Source organism: Babylonia areolata, chromosome 21, assembly GCF_041734735.1.
Source record: "Babylonia areolata isolate BAREFJ2019XMU chromosome 21, ASM4173473v1, whole genome shotgun sequence".
Lineage (NCBI taxonomy): Eukaryota > Metazoa > Mollusca > Gastropoda > Neogastropoda > Buccinidae > Babylonia > Babylonia areolata.
In genome coordinates this window covers 28,122,822-28,135,321 of record NC_134896.1, presented here as the reverse complement: position 1 = coordinate 28,135,321, position 12,500 = coordinate 28,122,822, and the positions used below count along the sequence as shown (strand labels likewise).

The 12,500-nt window shown below is 44.3% G+C and overlaps 1 protein-coding gene across 1 annotated transcript in view; it reads right to left on the bottom strand.

Moving 5' to 3' along the window:
* LOC143296596 (uncharacterized) overlaps positions 1-7,704 on the bottom strand; it is a 38,998-nt gene extending 31,294 nt beyond the window's left edge. Inside the window, exon 1 of the mRNA XM_076608622.1 lies at positions 7,433-7,704. Coding sequence (XP_076464737.1) covers positions 7,433-7,704 — 272 coding nt within the window. The remainder of the gene's footprint in view (positions 1-7,432) is intronic.
* Positions 7,705-12,500: the final 4,796 nt, after the last annotated feature.

Genomic DNA, 12,500 nt, shown 5'->3' with positions numbered 1-12,500 from the left:
TACTCACGGGTGATGACACATTCAGTAAAATACTCAATACTAACAAGCTGGATTCGCCGTCTTAGGACAGGTTATTCAATTAAAACGCAGCTGCTTCTAACAATGCACGGCATTCTGAAATCCAGCGATGAACGGACACAAATTGATATTGCAAGACTGGACTTAAGTAAAGCATTCAATACCGTGCAGCACAGGACATACATCCACAAACATAGACCAACTGAATAGCAAGCCAAATCTGAAGATGGTTGTAAACCTTTCTCACCAAAATAGATATGAAAGTTGTCCTAGGAGTGATTACATCCAAAGTGCTCGTCGACACCAGTGTGTCCCAGGGTATTGTCCTAAGCCCTATGTTGTTTTTCTGCTACATATATAACCATCAAAGAAGAAAGTCATCCCATTACTACACGTTTAACAACTGCTTCAAGGCTCCCTTAGCTGTAACATGTGCCACTACCCTTAATAATCAAAAAGCAGCACATACCTGGCACTGGTAAGATATTATTTTATAATATGAATCCACAGAAAAAAACAAACTATTCTTACACACAGACCCCCTTGGGAAAGTACAGCACACATGAGCTTGCTTTGAAACAGGCAACTATTTCTTCTGAGACAGTGAATGCGAAACCAGGATGTTCCACAAGCTTGAGCTTCCATGAATGCAAGATCGTTGTATACACCAACGGCATTAATTTATGTATAAGCTGGATGATGTGGCAATACAGCCACATGGTTTTCTTATTCCAGTTGTCGAGAAAAGAAAAATATCCGACCCAAGATACTTACCGTCTGTGTTGTCGATAACGCCATCACCAAATCTGCACCCTAAGGAGCATTTAAGGTTCTTTGATGCCATAATCAACAACACAAAAACCATTTAACTGTTCATTCAGTTACGGACTGGAACCATCAAAACGGGGAAACAAAAACAGCAGTTGATTGTTTACGGGTAAAAGTCAGTACGCTGACCCACTTGTATCCGCAGCACAGTTCCCTCATCGTCGTGATTTGTGTCATCCAGCGACATATCTACCACAACAATGATCAAAATGATTTTGATTCTGATGATATGGATATATAATATATACAGCGCCTGTCTTCGGTCATAGACCAAGCCCTAATCGCTTTCCAAACACGGAGTTATTTGCACAACAGCCTACTTAACTGGTTAGGGATGACTGACAGCTGCCACTGGGCGCTCATCATTAGCTTCCTGTGTCATGCATAAATTAGGTTTCAGTCGCACACACACACACACACACACACGCGCGCGCGCGCGCATACCCACACACACGCACGCACACACACCCTCACGTAGACATGTGACTTTTTTTTCTTTACGTGTATGACCATTTTGTTTATCTACCCCGCCACGTCGGCAGCCATACTCCGTTTTCGGGAGTGTGCATGCTGGGTTTGTTCTAGTTTCTATAACCCATTGAAAGCTGACATGGATTACAGGATCTTTAACGTACGTATTTGATCTTCTGCGTGCGTTTTCACACGAAGGGGGTTCAGGGACTAGCAGGTCTGCACATATATTGACGTGTGAGATCGGAAAAAATCTCCACCCTTAACAAGCGTAAACTCTCCTGCTCCTGACAAAAGTGATCTCAGAAAATAGGACATCAGAGACGGATAGAAAAACAGAAAATCTGAAGGAAGAACGGCAGAGACAGAGAGACAAACACAGAGAGAGAAGGGAATAGTGAAAGAATACGACGAAAAAACCAGAAGATAAATGAACTTTTCAAACGGCATCGGCCACATTCTCAAAGCAGAAACTTCGGTGCAACGGATGCTGTCATGAAATACCATCGACGCCAGAACAAAATACTGCAAGATCAACAACCACGATCAATACTTCTTTTTCTTCTAGACTTTCACCAATACGAGTTACAGACTTCAGAAGCATCAGGCTGATGGTGCGAAAGGTTCAAGGTTGTATATTGACAGACTTCTATCACAGGGTCTCTATAAATATTATATATATACATATATATATATATATATATATGTGTGTGTGTGTGTGTGTGTGTGTGTGTGTGTGTGTGTGTGTGCGTGCATGCGATATGATATTATGCTATATCAATATGATTTTTCTTCATCATGGTCCTTGGCTGGGTTGCGAAAGCGATCTTTACCAGCGCAAAATTTGATCTTTCGTTTAGACTATTCCTCCTTAGTCTTCGCTATTTTTCCTTGGTCTTGAGAACATTCTTAACGCTTAGCAAACTTAGCCAAAGCTAGGGCCACAATGCCCAGATCTTCTCGCTCCATCCACGACTCTTCTCTCAGCTCTCTCCCACCACAGCCACACCCAGGGCTCGTCTGTCGCAGTCCCCAGAGCCAGCAGTCCATATTGGAGCTATCCATGTCAACTCGTCCATCTTTCTGTCGTTCTGTGTTTTAGTTTCTTGTTGCGGAGTCTTCTACCGTACCCTTTGACACATCACTCTCACGACGACTCATCTGATTCATTCCTACACACCCACACGCAACTCTTTGCGTTCATGTTCACAGTGATAGTAGTCCACGTGGAGAGTTCTGTCAATTATGAGATCACCACAAGGCCGCCCACGAAAAATTCTTGGGATTCCACCATGGAAACAATGGTTTGGTTCGCGGCGAAATAGGATTTCACACTATTTGTACAAACTCGTTTATTCGTTTTTGATAAAGGTTGACTCAACATGTCACGTACAATAAGGGCTTTACAACGCACAAAATCATGTATGGGAATCCCATCACCAACTTTGATAAAAACATTTCATTTTAAGAAATACCAAAAAAGTGGAGTGATGGTCTAGAGGTAACGCGTACGCCTAGGTAGCGAGAGAATCTGAGCGCGCTGGTTCGAATCATGGCTCAGCCGCTGATATTTTCTCCCCCTCCACTAGACCTTGTGTGGTGGTATGGACGCTAGTCATTCGGATGAGACGATAAACCGAGGTCCCGTGTGCAGCGTGCACTTAGCGCACGCAAAAGAACTCACGGCAACAGAAGAGTTGTTCATGGCAAAATTCTGTAGAAAAAATCCACTTCGATAGAAAAAACAAAAACTGCACGCAGGAAAAAAAGCAACTTTAAAATGGGTGGTGCTGTAGTGTAGCGACGTGCTCTCCCTGGGGAGAGCAGCCCGAATTTCACACAGAGAAATCTGTTGTGATAAAAAGAAATACAAAATACAAATATAAAATACAAAAAAGTCCATATCCCATCCTCACTAATGATCTGTTTCAATAAACTTTGGTTTACTCAGGCACCTCCCGGTGGAACTCACTCCCGGAGTCGTTGAAAGAACACCATTGCCCAACCACACTAATAAACAACATAATTTATTCTACCTTGTTCCATAATATTTGATACGTGGTTCATCTTCTTGGTGCTGTTATTGTTTGTTTTTGTTCAATGGTTACCTATGAAACTGTCCCATCCGTTCTGTTTTTTCATGCATTTCCTTTATTTGGTTTCTTGTACTTACGATGTCTTATCTTTTTGAGAGCAGAGTATATCTATGGTTGGTTGGTCATAGATTTAACATCTGTCCACCAAAGTGATTTTAGACAGAAATTATGCATGTGTGTGGATACGTGTATGTTCGCGTATATATTGTCTCATCCCCACAAAAAATGCTTCATTTATACCATGCCCCCAACCTTCTTCTTCACCATCTCTAACTCTCTCTCTCTCTCTTTCCCATCTCTTCTCTCTCTGTGGTCTCAGGGTGGCAGCAAAATCAATAGACCTTAGCGCGAATATCTGCTCTTGGGGAATCTGCAAAGAGATTTAAAACAAAATAATGGCCGTATCACATTACGTTATTAGTATCGGCGTCATTAATATTGAACAACGCTGTCTGGCTGAAGACATTATTATCAGCTTGCCTGTCTACCTGCCTGCCTGTCTGTTCCCTGTTATAGAACGCCTTGACTTGCTTGACGTCAGATCGGCTTGCCTGCTTTTCCAGTTACTTGCTTGACTCTGTTTGCCTGTTTCTTTTCATCATTGTCTTTTTTGTTTTTGTTTTTTGTTTGCTTCCAAAGAAAGTGTGCATGTGTGTATGAGTGTGCGTATAAGAAAGAGGGGGAGACAGACACAGAGAGAGAGAGAGAGAGAGAGAGGAAGGGAGAGGAAGAGAGAGATGTGAGTTATTGGTGTGTCACCTCACCTAGCCTGTTGCCCGGTTCGGACTCAAGCCGTCAACAAGCACTCCCCAGCCATCCTGGTCCTGTGCCAGTCGCTCCAGCTGTCCCCAGGTGTGTGTGTGTGTGTGTGTGTGTGTGTGTGTGTGTGTGTGTGTGTGTGTGTGTGTGTGTGTGTGTGTGTGCGTGTGTGCATCTGTGTGTCTGTGTCTGTGTGTCTCCGTGTCTATCTGTGCGTGCGTGTGTGCGTGTGTGTGGGGGTGGGGGGGTGGGGGGAGGGGGGCGAGGGGGGGGGGGGGGCGGGCGGGAGGTAAGCGTGGAATGACGGGGAGCCGAGAGTGGCATGAGGCAATGTGTAACATCCAGCCTCCAACATTTCATTGATGCATTACCTCTGGACATGCAGGTGTCGAGGGAAATGAATAAGCAAGCTGAGCTGATAGACGTGCTGGTTGTGGAACTTTTACGACTTACGACGAGGGGAGGTGGGGGGGAGTGGTGGGGGTGGGGGGAGTGGCGGGGGTGGGGAGGTCTGAAGTCGTTAGAAATGTAAACGTGCAGCAGGCGCTGCGGCGAAGTAGTAAACGTCGCGGACTGATGACCGGGGGAACGCGGGTTCGAACCCTATCACAGTGTTTTTGTGTGCTTGTTTTTTTGTTTGTTTGTTGTTGTTTTTGTTTCATGGGGGTGGGGTGGGGGTGGCAGTGGCCGGCTCCTACCCAGAGTGGAGTGGAGTGATGGCCCAGAGGTAACGCGTCCGCCTAGGAAGCGAGAGAATCTGAGCGCGCTGGTTCGAATCACGGCTCAGCCGCCTATATTTTCTCCCCCTCCACTAGACCTTTAGTGGTGGTCTGGACGCTAGTAATTCGGATAAGACGAAAAACCGAGGTTCCGTGTGCAGCATGCACTTAGCGCACGTAAAAGAACCCCACAGCAACAAAAGGGTTGTTCTTGGAAAAATTCTGTAGAAAAATTCACTCCGATAGGAAAAACAAATAAAACTGCACACAGGGGGAAAAAAAAGGGGGGGGGGGGGCGCTGTAGTGTAGCGACGCGCTCTCTCTGGGTAGAGCAGCCCGAATTTCACACAGAGAAATCTGTTGTGATAAAAAGAAATACAAATACAAGTAAGCTTTGCGCTCAAAAAGACTTGCACTATACACTCGATGGTCATCCACTTCACGGATGAGTCTTTGGAAGATGGTGCTTAAATTTCCTGACTCACACTGCACGTGTCCGTATCTCTGTCTGGTTGACTCCGGGATATATCATGAGAGTACACCTTGTCAAGTGGTCCGAAACCTAACTGGACTCCCAACGCCTGACCCAATCATAATTCATTATCACCATCATATGGAAAATATAATGTCCCGAATTCTGTGGAACAGAAAAGAAAAATAAAACAAATGTAAAAGTATACCTCCAGAACTACGAATTCGACCACCACATCATCAACAGGAAAAGATGATGGAAAGAGGAAAGAAGAGGAAGCAGCTGAAAATCTTATTTGTAAAGAAGAGCAAGAGCCATTAACAGCGAATGTCTCCAAACCATCCACAAGGCGCAGAGTTGTTCAAAATCACTTTTTTCTATGCCTCCCCAAAAGCAGTATGATAGTATGATAGTCAGTCGTGTCCGACAACGACCATCAAAACAGCAGAAAAGGTAACTGCTCTCTCGACTATCTGGTCTAGAGTTTGATTATGGTGGAGAGCGTCTTGTCCAAGTTACATCCCCACTCTCTCGGCCAAGAGGGTTTTAGGACAGTCGGTGTTGGGATGGATCCTAAAGGCAAACTAGCCCCCATGTCTGCAGCACTAAGAGCATCCTAGTTTGAGAGTCATAGTCTTTCACAAAAGACTAATATGTAAATGACTTCCCATTGCAATGGAGAAACCATTACTCATACAGCTCTCACTTTGCTGTTGGTTCAACAGTATGCCAAAAGACAGTGGACTGAAGAAACATGCTGGTTACACTCATGACCAACATGGGGTAGATAGAAGTCTTCGTGATTCCGGAGGCAAAACTCTGTGTGTGTGTGTGTGTGTGTGTGTGTGTGTGTGTGTGTGTGTGTGTGTGTGTGTCGTGTGTGTGTGTGTGTGTGTGTGTGTGTGTGTGTGTGTGTGTGTGTGTGTGTGTGTGTGCGTGCGCCGTGCGTGTGTGCGCATGTGTGTATGTGTGCAGTAGGTCTACCTTTACATTGTGAAAAAACAAAGACAACACAACAAACAACAACATGTATATAGACACATATAAGCCGTTGGAATTCCTTGCTTCTTATCAGTCTCAGAAATATGTGACATCTCAGAAAATGAACGTTTTACGTCTTCCTTCAGTCACATACATAGCTATTTTGATTTGTTTTATGGATATGAGTTTAGCCAAGAATGCTGAAAGTCTAGCGTTTCCACTTTTGCTGGATTCCGCATTGACTAAAATAGTGGGAAGAAGCAAAATGTTTGTGCAATGATCAGTTCAACACATTTTGTTCTATTGTTTACAAAGTAGGCATAGGCCCTTTTTATTCTATGAAGTATTTTATGAAGTGTTGCTAGTTGGAAATATTTCTCACATTTGGAAATCATTTAACCGCTCAATTCTTCCCTTTTGAAACTAGACAGCTACTGCTTACAATAGTCCGATATGAAATTTACCGTGTGTGTGTGTGTGTGTGTGTGTGTGTGTGTGTGTGTGTGTGTGCGCGTGTGTGTGTGCGTGTGTTTAATTCTTTTCCTTTTTTTTTCACTGTTAATCTAGATTTCCTTTATCTGTTAAGACTGTTGCGAAAGAAGTAATTTGTTACAATCTATTAAAAAAAAATCATTCAGAAAATAAACATCAACGCGTATGACAGACTATAAATGAATTAACCAGCCATCCGACCAACTAACCAACCAACCACCCAACCAATCATCCAACCAACCACCCAACTAATCATCCAACCAACCACCCAACCAATCATCCACCCAACCAATCATCCAACCAACTCTCCAACCAATCATCCGACCAACCACCCAACCAATCATCCAACTACCCACCCACCCAACCAACCACCCACCCACCCATTCATCCAACCAACCAACCACACAATCATCCACCCAACCAATCATCCAACCAAGAACCCAACCAATCATCCGACCAACCACCCAACCAATCATCCAACTACCCACCCACCCAACCAACCACCCACCCAATCATCCAACCAACCAACCACACAATCATCCAACCACCCACCCACCCAACCAATCACCCAACCAACCCAGTGCCCATCCACCAACCTGAGGAACATGTTGATGCCAGTCGCACTCATGTTCCGACTGATGCCTTTCCAGGACCGTTTGATCAGGTAGATCTGGCGCCCGGTCAGGGGGATCCTGGGATCTTCCTTGAACACAATGTCTTGCGGCTGGCCCCCGCCATTTTGCGTGACTGTCGTGCCGCTCATTGTCGATGGTTTCATGGGCCCCTGACTGAGGTCCTTGTGGCACTGGCAGGTGCACGCCTTCCTGTTCAGGAGATTGTTGTTCGGAGACGATGGTGTACACCCCATTGTTGCATGAATCTGCTTGGTTTGTATACGTTCTAATTCCAGAACCAGGGCAAAATAGAGCTATTCAATATGCATACAAAGTCATGAAAGTCAGAGAAAATTTGAGCAACAAAAAAGCCTGAGTTTATATCATGCTTTTTCGTGTGATGCATACGATCAACTAAACGCAATGGCGAAAGATGCACAGAATATTCGATATTCAAACCAAGGATCTGGTTCAACCCGCTCCGGTCGTGGAGGCAATTTCAGGTTACTGGAGACCAATGTTTTCTCCCGAAGACTATTTTACATTCACTTGTTAAAATCCACTGTTTTCCTTTTTTGTTTTAATCTGTACAAACAAATGTCTTCATGTTGTTATGTTTCTGTCGAATTGTTGTTGGCTTTGACAATACAAAATGAAACTAATTTAGGTGGGAGTTGTGTTAATGAAATATCGGAGACGGTGCCCCTAAATCACTTCAGCTTTTCTGTGGAAGAAGGACCCTGCAAACGTCGTTTGCTAATTCATTATAACACGTCTTCAAATAAAAACGTTCATTAAAACATAAATCTGCTCCCCTGAGGTATATTTAACAAAGCTAATTAAAAAAAAAAATCGCGACCGATCTTTAAATAGTACAAACTTTAACACAGCACAGTTCAATCTCATGACGTGATGTCAACAAATTGTTGACACAAAACAGAGAGTTAAATTTGGTGACTGACATTCACAAAGTAATTCTTATATTGTTCTAAAAATAAATACTGACAAATAAGTTAACGTCGGTGACTGACATAAAACAAAACAAAGTGATGTCTCCCCCAGGTGAGCCTTGCAGAAAATCGATCGTTCTCATTAATCCCGAAGCAGGCACTGTCAATCCATTTTCCCACAGAAATACGCAAATACACACAAGAGCGAAACTTTCTTCTTCTTCTTCTGCTACTTCTTCTTTCACTAAACAGTCGTGAGGCGTGCTCAGTGTGGAGATTTGTGCTGGTCTCTTGTCGCACGCTGTCAGTTGTCGTCTGCTTCTCTGCGCCGATGTTGGTGGACTGAGCATGTGCGTGCGCATCAGTCTTTCACTTTGCATTTGACAGTGAAGCAGCACGCGCCACCTTAGTTGCGAAGACGTGAATGCATACGGTCATTTCATTGATTGAATCATAAGAAGATAACCAACTAGAATTTTTTCAGGGGTCTATGTTTGTTGTTTTTCTATGATTACTGAAAGCGGTTTAAGTGTAATGGGGTTAAGCCATTGTCTACTTAACCACGCACCAGTTACAATCATGTTCATTTTAATTAAATTCTTCAACGATTCCTCTAAGCAGCTTATTAATTGCCAGGTACAAAGAAGATGCTAAACTATGCACACGTGCACTAACGCATAAACCCATACACGCACGCACGCACGCACGCACACACACACACACACACACACACACACAAATCGATATGATCCCATCCAGAAATTTTCTACACACACACACACACACACACACACACACACACACACACACACACACACAATTCTTTCTTCTTCGACCCACCCTCTACACACTGAATGCTCCAGAAAGAGTGTGATAAAGGTTTGCCCAGTTTCTTCATACATCAAAACCGATGTTTATCTTCACAGAACGCTGGTCAGGGCAAAACTGTTGGAAAGGAAGTTGCTGGCTGCCCGACCATCACCCAACAAGGACAGAAGTTTATCTTTTCTACATTATCCCACAGTGTCTATAGCCAAAAGTAGTAGTTGTTGTAATTGTTGTTGTGGTAGTGGTGGTGGTGGTAGAAGTAGTGGAAGTAGTAGTAGTAGTAGTAGTAGTAGTCATAGCGGTAGTAGTGGTGGTGGTGGTGGTCGTCGTCGTAGTTGTTGTGGTGGTCGTGATGGTGGTGATGGTGTTTGCTGTAGTAGTAGTGGTGGTGGTGGTGGTGGTAGCAGTGGCAGTAGAAGTGGAAGTTATTGTGGTGGTGGTAGTGATGGTGATGGTGGTGGTGGTAGTAGTAGAAGTAGCAATAGCAGCAGCAGCAGCAGTAGTAGTAGTAGTAACAGTAGTAGTAGTAGTAGAATAGGGGCAAAACAAGCTGTGAAGCTTTTACCCAGTCCTTTCGTTGCTTCGTTGTTGTTGTCAAGGTACCAGACACAGTTTGGCAATGTTTGTACACGTCGTCTGAAAATGGTTGACACTGTTGTATTTTATTATTAATGTGTTAAGGAATTGTCCAGATGAATTTTTGAATGATCTAGTAGACGGTGCTTGTTATAGTCAGTTGAGGTGACGGTTTGTTCCATTCAATTGGGCATTTTGGAAATGGCCTCGTATATTCTTTTTTCTTTCTTTCTTCTTGTCCGTGTTCTTGTTCTTCTTATTCTTGTTCTTCTTCTCTATTGGTTTTGTGTGTGTGTGTGTGTGTGTGTGTGTGTGTGTGTGTGTGTGTGTGTGTGTGTGTGTGTGTGTGTGTGTGTGTGTGTGTGTGTGTGTGTGTGTGTGTGTGTGTGTGTGTAGGTGTAGGTGTGTGTGTGTGTGTGTGTGTGTGTGTGTGTTGTGTACGTGTGTGTGTGTGTGTGTGTGTGTGTGTGTGTGTGTGTGTGTGTGTGTGTGTGTGTGTTGTGTACGTGTGTGTGTGTGTGTGTGTGTGTGTGTGTGTGTGTGTGTGTGTGTGTGTGTGTGTGTGTGTGTACGTGTTTGTGTGTGTGTGTGTGTGTGTGTGTGTGTGTGTGTGTGTGTGTGTGTGTGTGTGTGTGTGTAGTCAAATACTGCAGGGCATTAAAACAACAACAAAAACAAACAAACAAACGAAAAAAAAACCCCAAAAAACCCCTACCCAACCCAGCACCACATAAACATCCAAAATTATTTATATGTGATATTAAAAACTCTTCGTGAGTGGTAGCCTACGTACTATAATTATATTAAAGATTCTGACATTTCTACGTTTATGTATGTATAAAACACTCTTAAAAGAGTAAATTTACACACGCGCGCCCCGTACACAGTGAGAGAGAGAGAGAGAGAGAGAGAGAGAGAGAGAGAAGGGGTGCGGGGCGGGGCGATGGAGGGGGGGGGGAACAATATCTCTGCTATTTATCAGCCCCGGGCAGCGGTGATTAATTATAATCAATGGGTGGAGTTGAACTATACTGTTGATGTTCGGGTGGTTCTGTTTATCTCGGCAAACACACCATGCGTGTAATTCCTGGAGTGCCAGAACTGCGATTCTGCACGAAGGAATGAACATAGCAATACCATTGATGAAACCACATTTCTTCTTCTTCTTGCTCTGGTTCTTGTTCTTGTTCTTGTTCTTCTTCTTGTCATTGTTCTTGTTCTTGTACTTGCTCGTCGTCATCATCATCATCATCATCATCATCATCTTCTTCTTCTTCCTCTTCTTTCAGATTCAAAACTTGAATGGAAGGTATGGTACAATTATTATGTGTGCCTGCTTGGCCAGCACTCACGTCAGTCGTGTTTGTCTAAAGTGTGTGTGTGTGTGTGTGTGTGTGTGTGTGTGTGTGTGTGTGTGTGTGTGTGTGTGTGTGTGTGTGTGTGTGTGTGTGTGTGTGTGTGTGTGTGTGTGTGTCTGTGTGTGTCTGTGTGACCGTGAGGGTCTGGGTTCGAATCCCGCTCTCGCAAAATCAAAGTGAGCGGCCAGCCGTTCGGAGGAGACGATAAACCGAGGTCCCATGTGCAGCACGTTCTTGGCGCACTGAAAAAGAACCCATGGCAACGAGAGTGTTGTCCTCTAGTAAATTCTGTTGAAGAAATCCACTCGAACAGGTACACAAATACATATATGCATGCACTCAAGACCTGACTAAGCGCGTTGGATTATGCTGCTGGTTAGGCATCTGCCTTGCAGATGATTTGTCTGAACGCAGGGACGCCTTCTTGAAAAACAGAAACTGAAACTATGTGTACGTGCGTGCATGCGTGCGTGCGTGCGTGCGTGTGTGTGTGTGTGTGTGTGTGTGTGTGTGTGTGTGTGTGTGTGTGTGAATGCAGATTGAAGGCGTAATGCATTACGTAAGAAACATTGGAAGGGTTTTATGTTTTGTGACAACGTGAACACTTTGAAAGCGTCGTCGCCATTGTGTGAGTGAAGAGGAAACTCTTGTTGGGGGCTGCTGGCTGAGTGAGAATGACAATCACGTGACGTGAATCAATGATACTGTACTATCGCATGTGCAACCCAATATGGTGCAACCCAGTATGGAGTGGTGGCCTAGAAGTAACGCGTCCGCCTAGGAAGCGAGAGAATCTGAGCGCGCTGGTTCGAATCACGACTCAGCCGCCGATATTTTCTCCCCCTCCACTAGACCTTGAGTGGTGGTCTGGACGCTAGTCATTCGGATGAAACGATAAACCGAGGTCCCATGTGCAGCATGCACTTAGCGCACGTGAAAAAAACCCACAGCAACAAAAGGGTTGTTCCTGACAATATTCTGTAGAAAAATCTACTTCGATAGGAAAAACAAATAAAACTGCACGCAGGAAAAAATACCAAAAAAAAATGGGTGGCGCTGAAGTGTAGCGACGCGTTCTCCCTGGGGAGAGCAGCCCGAATTTCACACAAAAAGAGATACAAATACAATGCTTCTGACGTGCCAGTACAAAGACATATCCTTTCCAAATGCGTGTTGAATTAAGGAGCTGCCACACTAACCGTTTCAGCTCGTACGGTTGAGATGGACTGTTACGAACCTGATGGCAAACGGATCGCGTATTGTCATGATCGTATGTTTGGCACAGCTGTGAGCGTCCTTCTTCAGCGTTCCCAGGCCATGTTCAGACGGTCAGTCCGG